This window comes from Lissotriton helveticus, chromosome 5_1 (assembly GCF_964261635.1).
Source record: "Lissotriton helveticus chromosome 5_1, aLisHel1.1, whole genome shotgun sequence".
Taxonomy (NCBI): Eukaryota; Metazoa; Chordata; class Amphibia; order Caudata; family Salamandridae; genus Lissotriton; species Lissotriton helveticus.
The window spans coordinates 1135605391-1135618275 of NC_136065.1; the positions used below are offsets into that span (position 1 = coordinate 1135605391).

Sequence of the window (12885 nt, forward strand, 5' to 3'; positions counted from 1 at the left end):
ACTACTCTGCACGCACTACTCTGCACGCACTACTCTGCACGCACTACTCTGCACGCACTACTCTGCACTCTGCACGCACTACTCTGCACGCACTACTCTGCACGCACTACTCTGCACGCACTACTCTGCACGCACTACTCTGCACGCACTACTCTGCACGCACTACTCTGCACGCACTACTCTGCACTCACTACTCTGCACTCACTACTCTGCACTCACTACTCTGCACTCACTACACTGCACTCTGCACGCACTACTCTGCACTCTGCATGCACTACTCTGCACTCACTACTCTGCACTCACAACTCTGCACTCACAACTCTGCACTCTGCACTCCCAACTCTGCACTCTGCACTCCCAACTCTGCACTCCCAACTCTGCACTCTGCACTCCCAACTCTGCACTCTGCACTCACAACTCTGCACTCTGCACTCACTACTCTGCACTCACTACTCTGCACTCTCTACTCTGCACTCTCTACTCTGCACTCTCTACTCTGCACTCTCTACTCTGCACTCTCTACTCTGCACTCACTACTCTGCACTCACTACTCTGCCCTCTCTACTCTGCCCTCTCTACTCGGCACTCTCTACTCGGCACTCTCTACTCGGCACTCTCTACTCGGCACTCTCTACTCGGCACTCTCTACTCGGCACTCTCTACTCGGCACTCTCTACTCGGCACTCTCTACTCGGCACTCTCTACTCGGCACTCTCTACTCGGCACTCTCCACTCGGCACTCTCTACTCGGCACTCACTACTTGGCACTCTTCACTCACTACTCTTCACTCACTACTCTGCACTCACTACTCTGCACTCTGACCAGTGGGCCATCCTGTGTTTAAGTTCTCGAAGTACATCCCGGTTGAGTTCGTAGAGCTGAGGTAAGTAGTAGAGGATTTGGTTCAAAATCTTGTCCTCGATCACCGGCTTCGCCTGCTGCCTGGATGCGTGGGCGACGGCATTCCTAAAGTCCTGGCGAGCATCCGCAATAAGATAACAAACAAATAAACAATGGACATTCACACACAGACACATCACTTCCTTCGCAAAAAATACTTCGGAACAGAGCAAGCGCCAAGGAGCAAATGCACATGCGTTAAAACAGCTACTGTGTGTTATTAAAACAGCAATACGAGTCAGTTTGTGAGCACGGTTTTCGTAACCCCAGGTAAATTATATTTTGCTGCTTGGGTGCTCCTCCTTCCCTACCAAAGAGGCTATTGTTTAGGTAATTTGTTGCACTCTGGTGACCTCTTGTAATAGTGCCTTCCGTTCATGTAATTTTGCATCACCCTGTACTGACATGATCAATATCTATTACTCAAATCGAAAAACCAATTTAATATGTAACATTTCAGTATAAAATACGCAATGCTATATTATTTAGGAAAAAGAAAACAATCGAATTCACTATAGTGCAAATAAAACTTTTCCAAGTCCTGCACTAAGTGCAAACCCACTATCGATGGTCTTTTTTAAAGGTTTGTCTTTCTGTTGCTGGTACAGCAGTATTTGAGGTTCTGACTAAGAGGTGAATCCGGCCCCACCCTATGTCCAATGGAGCAGGTTCTAAACATGTAGCCCTCGCACAGCAAGCTTGGGACAGCTGCTCTGTATCGTCTGAGATGGGGTAACATGCCCAGTAGTGGCATCTGAGTTTGTTGTGTGCCCGGTTATAGGGTTCGATTGTGTGAGTGGGCTTCAGCACTGCCATATCGCTGGATGTTCCCAAAGGGGGTGAGCCTTTTGCAGCACAAAACTACACACGTGACCCAGCGAGCCCATCCTTATTTTGGTTGAGAGTCCAGACTCTTTGGGCCTCCTTCCCTAGCTTCAAATATTCGAGACTTTCACTTTTCAGGCCTGTGCACCTTCGCGTAGCTTGAAGCAGTGGGCGCTATTTTAAGTGTTTACGTTACAGTCTGTGAGCCCCATTGACGAGGCCCACCTGCCACTCCCCTGAACCCGACAGCTGCCAGGCCGGGCTGGGCACTAGGAGAGCTGCCCTTGCCACCGGCAGCGGACAAGCAGGGCTCCGATCGCCCACAGCGACAAATGACGCAAGACTTGTAAAGTGACAGTCTGCCAGCAGCTAATGACAAAACAACAGGTGCGCAGGCCGCGCTGAAACTCACACCAGGCCCTAGAAATGCCAGACAAAGGGTGACTTCCATAGCACCTCGACAGACCGACGACAACAAACACAAATCCATCAGCCACACGATTTAGGGCAAGGCCATCTTTCCCCTAAAAAATCTATCTTCATCTGAGCACAGTCTGTTTGTGGCAACACCAGAGAACATTCCTGATAAGGCAGCTAGCCCTGGCCAAACTGCTGCAGCAGGGTAGCTTCAAGACCGACACACCACATGCAAGATGCGTCTTTCGGGCGAGACACAGACTTCACAGGTGGCCACCAGAGCAGGGCGCAGTATCCAAGAACCGATCAGAGGACATTAACATTCAGAGCGGTCTCCGCTCCAGTTTCAGGTCTGTGTGGGCTTCTGGAACATTTACCTTCACGTTAGATGCCCCCGCGCACAGTAGGAGACTGACTTGTGAATGCAGAAATAACATTATGATACAAACTTGTAGTGAGTGGGTTTGGAAAAACATCCACACGCAGGTGAAATAATGCCCAGTTTCCGGCGCTGCCCAGGATGTCCGCTCAGCACGCGGAGGAAAAGCCTTGCATTGTCACCGACAGGTCAACGCAGCAAAAACAGAACGGACGGCCTGGCTGCAGCCAACGTTTCAAGGCTGTCACACGTCAGACTCTGGACCAAAAGGGAGGGCTAAAGAAAACAGCAGTAACAAGCCTACAGGCCCCGGTGGAAAACCTGCAGGACGGGAGTCATAATCTCAACCGGGCCGACTGCCCCTGGATTAAAGGCACACGTGTGTCACTGGAGACCGGAGTACGAGAGAGATCCGGGAAAACATATCAAAACACACCCCGTAAAAAAAGAAAGAAAGGTTTACGGAAAGAAAGAAAGGTTTACGGTAAAAGTGGATGCAGAGGTTATTGCGGGCTTACCTTCAGCTTGCCCGGCACCTCATCCCGCGGCTGGCTGGCGGGTCGGCGATCGGCTGGTCCGGTCTAGGGCTGTGGTTGCGGCTGTGAGCTCAGGTGAGCACAGAACCCGCACGGAGCTGCAGTTTACAGATGGCTCCCAAGAATGCCACGAGAGCTGCACGGGCCAACAAAATTAACACTCTGGAGGACGCCGGTGCTGCTCCCCCGTCGGGGGCCAGGAGGGAGAGGGTCATACCACTCGGCGGGCAGGCCAGGCAACAATGGCAGCCTCAAGCATCCAAAAACTTTCGGATTCGGGGCGTGGTTTTGCTGTCCTGAGTGACACACGACGTCACGAGCTAAAGAACAGCAAAACTTACGCCCCCGAATCCGAAAGAGACGAGGCAAAATCGGAGTGACGCATCTCTCCTCCAATGGCTGGCCTCCCTTTAGGAAGCCAGCAAATGGAGGAGAGACAGGGCAGGGAGGCGGGACACACAGCGCTACTATGCTGCATTAATTCTCAGACCACAGACTGCGCAAGCGCAGCCTTTAGGCCTTCGACCTAAAAAGGCTAATTGTTAACACTTCTGGGACACTTTTTGAGTTGTCCCTCCTGAGGGATCAGCTGTTACTTATATATTTTGAATTTATTTGGCCATAACTGTAGCAAATCTGTGGGAAATCCCATTTAGGCTTCCGTTTCAGGTAGATTCCATTTTAATCAGATGGGTATTCACAGCATCTATTACAGAACGACAGGAGTAACTATGAAGTTTGTGGATCACTCTGGAATCAAAGCTCTTAGTGCCGCTTTGATTGGAGGGCATAGACCAGGGTCTGACTAGCAGCGTGGCTGTGGATCTCCTTCCAGACATCGACCTATCGGAGGAAGGCCTCTTAGCAGCAGCACATATGATCGATGTTCTTCAATCAACACTTGCTCTTATGGAATGAGACATCTTCTTTATGTACAAGGCTCCCTTACCACCCTGAACACTGACGAGACAGCGTCAGACAGAAGCCTCTTTCTGTCTCTTTGTTACACGGATAAAGGGATGAGTGACTGGAGGAATTTAGTCAGTGTAAAGTAGGGGATCTCTAGTTGTAAGAGGCACCAGGTGAGTGAGATGACATTACATCAGGAGTAATCTGCAGAGGCATCGAATGACAGTGTCTTTTAAGTTCTTGTGGTAGGACCGGATATTGATGGTGATTTCCTCTCCGCCTGAAGAGTTTCCTCCTGGCAGGACTGGCTCCTGAGAATGAGATCTCAAAATCTAAGGACATGTCTAGGAAAGACCCCACACCAAGATGACCAAGGCACAGCAGACACCACACAATTGACCGCGCGCTTTGGAGGCCGAATCCAGCACACTTCCTTTCCAGAGTATAGACATAAACAATATGCAAACTAGTAGCAGGTATCACCAATTTCTTTGGGCTGGCTTGTCGTTACTGCCTTGCCATTGGTAGAAGAGATGTGCCCAGCATCATATACAGAATAAGAGGTGCTGGAAACCGATATAATTGTAGCTCTGTCATAAAAGGATAAACAGAGGGCCTTTTATTTCAGTATTAGGTCCAAATCTGTGGAACTCCCTTCCAGAGTCACTAAGAAATTGAACTTCCCCTTTAGTCTTCCCGCAAAGGTTTGAAGGCTTGGTTGTACTAAGTCGGCACTCTGGCCTCTTTTGGTTTAGCGCCGGCAAACCCATCCAGATCTGTCTGTATTAGCTTGGTGCTCTGGCCTCTCTTTCTATACTCAGAGACAGGAACCCCTTTTTGGGCAGCTGAGCGCTTTGTTAGACTATGAATAATTATAATAACCTGTTATTGTTCCATGGCTGCTGATGATTCTTTCCCCCTACTCTGATTCCTACACTACAAGAGGACATGTAATGTACACCTGTCTGGGCAATCAATACCTTGGATGCTAAATTGCCTTTCCTGATCAGTCCCTAGGTGCACTGGGTGTTCTTTGACTTTCCCTCCATTAGCCTTAGCAGGCAGATACAAAAAAAAATACTTTATTTTTTCTTATGTAAACCAACGCCGGGAGTCCTCGTGCAACGTCCCCGTGTGGCTTCTGCAAATTGATTGAAACACAGTGGCTAAGGGTGATGGGTGATTGGAGCTCACCAACAAGGAAACATGAGAAGGGTGTTCCCTAAATACCATGCGAACAGTTTTCTTTTTTCACTTTTGAATTGCCCACAACAGGAAAAAAATATTCAGAAAAGTAATTTTTATAAAGGTTTATTTTTTATATATATGTATGTAAATCATTTTCATAGAAAGATAATTTCATTTAAACAATGTAATAGCATCTGAAAGAGGTTTCTCAATCATATACAAAATTGACAAGATAAAAAACTAGGACACACTATCGTATTAAAAGGAGGCACACAGTACATTCACTCATCTATTCAAACATACCTATAATCCCATCAGATACATACACAACCATTCCCATACAACACACAAAAAAGCGCCGACGCGCGTTTCGGACAAGTGCCAATACAGGCTTCCTTCATCAGGGCGCACTTGAGATGGAAAAATCAGACACAGTGAATGTCGTCTGAAGGGGGGGTCCTGGAGAGCGGTCCTAGCAGCAGCAAAAGAGGATATTCTGTGGGCAAAAAGGACAAGTATAAAGACCTATAATATGGATTTCAATAAAGACAAAACAAAGCGGCCTTGAAGGGAGTCAGCAAGAACAAAAATTTCAAACAACCTAATCCATACATATCATTCAGAAAAAAGGTCCTTATAACCCAGGATTTACAACACATAACTAGCCTGTAAAATTAAACATAGAATGTATCAAGGACTAAAGACACAGTGAATCAAGAAAATATAAGAATTGCAAAGAAGAAACCCACAAAGTGCAAAGAGTTACCACCAAATGACAAGGACAAAGTTGTTGGAACAAGTATTCAGAACAAAAAAGAGCAACCCAGCCTACCGAAAAAGGTCTCAACAACGGGACCAGTTATAGGAAATCCGATACTTAAGTAAGCTTTGAGATGCAACCAGAATCTTGGTCATCAGAGTTTGCAGGGTTGATTGACCATCCGGAGAAGACTCGAAGATGGGGATGAGGTGCCCCACACACGTCAAGAACTTGAATAAAACGAAGCCTAAGGGATAGACTAAAGACACAAAACAATACAAAAATAACTTGAAACGAAGGAATTACTATGCCAGAATATCAGGGTATTGATTGGAGCTCACACCACTAGGGCAGGAGATGACTGTTTTTAGGTCTCGCCTACGCAGCGCGCATGCACTACATAGGAGGACCTTTAGCCGTCGCTCTGGTCATTTTCAAGCTCACACTCGTGTCCGCATCCACCTTGCGGGAGCGTGCAGGGGCATGCAACAAGCACGAGTGCAGTGCTTGAAAATGAGCAGACTGGGCCCGCACGCACGCAGCACTCCCTGGCTCTCTCTCCCTCTCTCTCTCTCTCTCTCTCTCTCTCTCCCTCTGTCTCTCTCTCTCTCTCTCTCTCTCTCTCTCTCTCTCTCTCTCTCTCTCGCTCTCTCTCTCTCGCTCTCTCTCTCTCTCTCGCTCTCGCTCTCGCTCGCTCTCTCTCGCTCTCTCGCAAACCATGTCCAATTCTCCACTACAAGTCCTGGAAAATCCGCAGTAATAACCGCACATAAAGGATGCAGAATTACCTTGAATTTATGCGGTTACAAACTTGTGAGTGTCCTGACATTCACAGACTCTGACTCAGCCCTTTCCTATTCTGCACATGGCCAGAGTTTTACTTTGATAAAGGGTTGAAGTCACTCCCACGTTCAGCACAATAATGAATGAGTGAATAGGAGATCGGTAGACGCATCACATGACGTTTCTATTAGTGCTCTTGGAAGCCTGTGCCTGGTGCTTCTAACTGCACCGTGGGCTTTTCCCTTCTGTGGTTTTATCGCTGGTCTCCACGGGTGCGGAGGGGTAACATAAATGAGCGGGTTTACCACACATTTCGACCACATACTTCTAACCTGCTTTGCTTGCATAAATTGCTCTACGACATACCAGATGGAATCAATGCAGAAAAAAATACAGGCCATTGTAATGTTTGTGGACAAGTTGCAATACCACATCGGGTGTAAACTCCGGCCCCTACAGGGTGATGGAGTCAAGCAGAGGTTTCTGCCCAACATAGCACAGTGGAGTAGTATCTGACTGTAGGACTGGTTTGTCTCTGTGAGGGGCGCGCACCTATCCTTTGTGTGACTGGAATGTGGAAAAGTGTGCATGTGTGTATGACTCCATGTTACTGTAAAATTGATGTCTGTTGGTATTCACTCACACAGGGGCTCTGGCTCAGGACACTTTTATTGCATCACACACTGTACAATAAAGTGTCTCTGCTTTGCATGTTTAAGTCCCAAGAACTCTTTACAAACACAAGAAAAGTACAGTTTGTTTTTTCTGCACAATTGAAAAAGCATTGGCATAGCCAATAGGTCTCGGCTTTGGGACCTTATAAGTGTTTAGCCATGCAACAGTTGATGTTGTTACACCAAGGATATTGTGCTGCATAACTAAATACTTATAAGGTCCCAAAGGCGAGACCTATTGGCTATGCCAATGCTTGTCTTGTTTTGCTCCCATGTCACTTTCCATGCCTTCATCCTGTTTTGCAAGTATTGGGATATTGACAATGGTAGATTATGAAGTAGTACCTTTATATGAAATTAAAGTTTACACATGAATTTAATTGCTTTTTTATTAGAGGGTAAGAGAGAAAAAATAAACGAGTTGCTGAAGTACATTGAAGAAAGACTGCATACTCTGGAAGATGAAAAAGAAGAGCTAGCTCAGTACCAGAAATGGGATAAAATGAGGAGAGCACTCGAATACACCATTTATAACCAGGAGCTAAATGAGACTCGTGCAAAACTGGATGAGGTAAAATTGTAAACAAGATTTGCTAAAACACATATTTCGTATTGTCTCTCCCAATTAATGTTGTCCTTGTTTGGTGCATAATTGTATATTGTGAAAATTGCATTCAGCCATCCAAATTCAATGTGGGTAAACATCTGATTTCACTATAGGGCTGCAATCTTCACCAATGGGCGGTTAGCTTACAGCTACTGCATTGCCTCCAACTTTTACATCTACCGTATATTTTCTGTATTTTTGTACTGAGTTTGGAAATGTGTTGCAAATCCGATGAATCATGTTATCTAAACTCTATTTTGTACACTAATTTGTTAATGTCCCTATATAATAATGAACTAAAGTAAAAAAAGAAAAAATGAGATGTGTAAAATAAACAAAAATATGTATTCCTTTACTAATATGTGTGTATTATTGATTTGTTCATAGATTATAACAAGTGGTTACGTTGATGTCTTACGCTATAGTCCTTTTTACCTAATGTGATCCTCACCAATGCATTACAATTGTATAGAAGTATTTTACGGAGAGTGAGGGGGAAAAGGGCAAGGAAGGAATCAGCAATAACATGTTAAATCTTCTGCAGTTTTCTACAGTCAGTTACTTTTTGCTCTGAACTATTATTTATTTTGTTTGGGCAGCTTTCTTCAAAACGAGAAACTAGTGGAGAGAAATCAAGACAACTGAGGGATGCCCAGCAGGAAGCCAGAGATAAAATGGAGGTAATGCTTAAGTGGAAAGCCATAAATATTAGAGAGGGAAGCCGCTATTATTGTTTGCTACTAATTTGTTTAACATAACATCTCTTAAATTAAGTACCCCTAAGTTCAGTAAGACTAGTCCCCTAATTATTAATTTGCTTTAGAACAGTGTTATTTGGAAAACTGTGTATTTAAATTTGTTTTAAAGGACCTCAAACTTCTCTTTTTTTATACATACTTGCATTTTACAGTAGTCTAGAACAGTTTACAATGTGCCACACTGTCTTACCATAGTATCATTTATCATAAAAATGTCACATTGTTTCATTGAGAATTTTCTTTAATTTTTGCATTAGGAGATTGAGCGGAATGCACGGGAACTAAAATCCAAAGTCTCAGCAATGAAAGAAGAAAAAGAGCAGCTCAGTTCTGAGCGACAAGAGCAAATTAAACAAAGGACCAAATTGGAGCTCAAAGCAAAGGATTTACAGGATGAACTAGCTGGCAACAGTGAGCAAAGGGTAAGTGTAAATGTTCTGAGTGTCAGCCAATACAGCAATATGTGTGGATCTCATTTCCTGACCATAATAAGGAGGGGCTTCTCCTGAATTGTTTGCAGCATTGTGGCTTGTATAAAAACATTCTCTGCATTGTGCTTGTATCTTTTATTGGCTTTGGAAAATGGCAACGTATTGTTCTGCAAAGTCTTTGTATCTTTAGTTACCAGTGCTCCATGGATATGCTATGCACAGAGGGGAAAGTAATCAAAACTGAATGATGGAAGTTAGGGCAGTAGCTATGTAACAGATACGACTGTTTGAAAGCAAAAGTATTGAAACTTTATTGCCCCGGTTTGCTATTTTTGATCATTGACCAGCCTTCCAACCTTACTATGTTGGGTCATGAGTCCTATTGCCTGCTAGTGAATTGCGATTACTAGACCTCCCGAGTAGGCCCTGGACTGCTCTGCTACCTTGAAAGAGTCAGATGCTACAATGAGGTTGCTTGGTTCCTAGTTGGGAGATAATTGGGGACATCTCACTTGCACAGGCCTCACATCCTGCACAATTAATAGCCCTGTTTCTTACATTGGTTGTCGTTGTGGCAGAAATGAGCAAAGGAGAGGGGCTGGTCATCAAAAACAGTTTTTTTCAAATGTACCCATCGTGGAACACCTGTTGCCCTTGAAGGTACCACCACTGGATCTGTTTGCCATCTGGTCGTGTTACAGAGAACTGTAGGGCATATAAAGCTTTTTGGTGAAAGAGGATTTCTCCAGTATTAGGGGTGTCTTTCATAGATTCACATGCTTGAATATTCCCCGTCGTCAAAGTGGGAGTCCCACGGTAAATAAAATAGCAATAATGCTAAATATATATATAAAAATATATAAACATAATACAAGAAAAGATTGGAAATACAACTGAAATCCTCTAAAAACGATTCCTACATGGGAATGCAAGGTAAAGAGAAAAACTATATGTAACACATTAGTGTCATTATGTTAGTCCAAATTACAGCCAATCAGGCGCCAGCACCCTCTAGAACCTTCTCCTCAGAAGCTCAAGCCCTCAGATTTTCTACCGCACGTCGTGTAAGGGAGTCTCCCTGAGCTCTGCTCAGTTCTCATCTCTACTCTTCTAGTGTCCAGTGTTTTCTTCACAAAATGTCAAGTAAGAAGTCTTTATTTAGACCTTGCTCTTCTTGTGGGAAGCTGCGCCTTTTTGGAAAGGACCCCCACCAGAAGTGTATCTACTGTTTATATCCTGATCATGAGGCTGCCAACTGCAAGTTCTGTAGAACTTTTTCTACTAAGACTCTTAAAGACCGAGAAGGCCGTCTTCTCCTTTGGCTGCAGCGTCTTAAGGACAAGGATTCTGCGCTGTCTGATGCAGAAAGTTTACAATCTGGTCTTTCCACAGCAGCCTCTAAGCGTGGTAGTGTTCAGGAGTTTCCATCTCCTTTCATCAAAAAACCTAAATTAGCGTTGTCTTTGGCTCCTGTGGTGTCCTCTGCCACTCCTACCACCTCTATGCCCACGAGACCTGGCTCTCAGGCGTCTTCTGCTGCCTCTCGAGGTGTTTCCACGCCTCTTAAAGTTCCGCCGTCGACGGGAGCATCGACGAGCGTTCTGACGACGAGAACAGCTTTGCCTGCATCTTCGACGACGACGCGGACTACCACTTCAGCCTTCTCGTCGTCGTCGACGGTGTCGTCGACAGCCCACACGTTGACGAGAGTTTCGTTGCCATCTCAGCCTGTTGCGTCGACGATTCCCATCTCCTCGTCGACGAAGAAGAGAGAATCCTCGTCAACGAAAGACCCGAAGAAATCGTCGTCGTCGACGACTCCATCGACCAAAGTCTCGTCGACGAAGACACTGTCGACAAAGGTCTCGTCGACGAAGACACCGTCGACCACAGCCCCGTCGACGAAGACACCGTCTACGGAGGCTCTACCAGCTTCGACGACGGCACCGTCGACGACTTCACCTACAGTGGATCGCCCCTCGACAGTGACCCGGGCGACGACTTCGTCGACGGCTAAACCGTCGACGACGAATTCTACAAAATTACCTTCGTCGACAGCCAAGTCGTAACGTCGACGGCACCGTAGACGGCGGCACCGATTTCGTTTGCCTCTTTACCGCTCGTGCCGTTGAAGACTTCGGAATCTTCACATCGTCGCACTACTGTTCCCTGCCAACAGATCTCTGATCCAGAGCCACAATCACCTTCTCCGATGTTTGCAACTACAGACACAGACTCGGAGCATGAAGGGGACGCGTTTGGGGCGGCACATAGTCCCTCTGATTTAATAATTAAATGTCAGGAGTCTGATTCGGACGACAATGGCGGTGACCAAGAGTCTCAACAGGAAGAGCAGTCCGTCCAAGTTCCTTTGGCTACCATTCCACTAACCTTGATCCCTAATCTCCAACATATGCTGGATGACTACAACCGCCGTTTTCCTGCAACACCGCAGAATACACCTGCTCCTGTGGCACTACCACTACCATCTTTGCCGCCTATCTTACCACCAACAACTTCGTCTCAGGTTCAGACGTCAATTAGGATACATACCACGGTTTACCCGCAGGATGCGGATGATGAAGCGGTCCCAGAGCGTGAGGACGGAGAGGTCCCTGACAACTCGGATGACGATGCAGGCGACCAGGATATGGCTCAATGGGACGATTATCGGGCACAGACGCCCTCTCCTCAGCCTGGACACTCGGGGGAATTCCCACCTGTGGATATCGCCAGTTTCCATCTTTTAATGGACAAAGTGGCTCAGCGTTTCAAATTACCACGATCACAACGCGAGGACTGTTTTCTTTATGATTTTAAAGATAAACCTTATAAGCAGGTACACACAATTCCGATCATTGATTTCGTTTGGAAGGAGGGAATTAAACTCATGGATGCTCCAAACTCCTTACCTGCTCAGATACCGCGCCTTGAGAAAAAGTACAAGGCGCCAACTGGTTCTCCAGCTTGCCTGACTTCTCATCCCAAGCCAGACTCCGTGGTGACTCAGGCTGCACAGCGTAGAGCACGGAATCCAGCGTCCCAGGTCACAGCCCCTCCGGATAGAGAGGGTCGACGTTTAGATGCTTTTGGCCGCAAGTTCTCAACGATGGCTTCAACATCTGTCCGGGCAGCCAATGCCTTAGCCATCTTGGGACGTTATGACCGGCAGATGTGGTCGGACATTTCAGATTTCATGGCACTCATACCTGATGCTTCCAAGGCTGACGCTCAACAGATTCTTCGCGACGGTCAGAGGGCATCGGAAGAAATAATCGACTGTGCAGTCGATATCGCAAACACAGGTTTCCGTCTGCTTGCAAGTGCGGCTGCACTCCGACGACAAGGCTGGCTGAAGTCCACCTCCTTCCGGCAGGAAATCCAATCCAAGATACTGGACATGCCATATGATGGGGAATCGCTATTCGGATCCCATATCGATGACGCCCTTGAGTCCATCAAGAAGGACACCGATACGGTAAAATCTTTGGGCACGTTGCAATTTCGGAAGCAGTCCTTTCGAGGTGCGCGCGGACGCGGCACTTCTTCCACCGTTCGAGGTGGGCAACAATACCGCTCCTACAATCAGAGCGGTCAACGTTACACGCCCAATCAGCAACCTCATCAGCAGTCCTCCAGACCTTACAGAGGAAAGTCTTCCTATCGTGGATCCAATCCTAAACGCCAATGACTTTTGCCACCATCAAAGTGTTGGAC

The 12885-nt window shown here is 46.4% G+C and overlaps 1 protein-coding gene across 1 annotated transcript in view; it reads left to right on the forward strand.

Annotated features, from left to right (window-relative positions):
* Positions 1 to 12885, forward strand: part of SMC3 (structural maintenance of chromosomes 3) — an 845399-nt gene that overhangs the window by 189434 nt on the left and 643080 nt on the right. The window contains exons 9-11 of the mRNA XM_078643761.1: positions 7768 to 7943; positions 8579 to 8659; positions 8995 to 9159. Coding sequence (XP_078499887.1) covers positions 7768 to 7943; positions 8579 to 8659; positions 8995 to 9159 — 422 coding nt within the window. The remainder of the gene's footprint in view (positions 1 to 7767; positions 7944 to 8578; positions 8660 to 8994; positions 9160 to 12885) is intronic.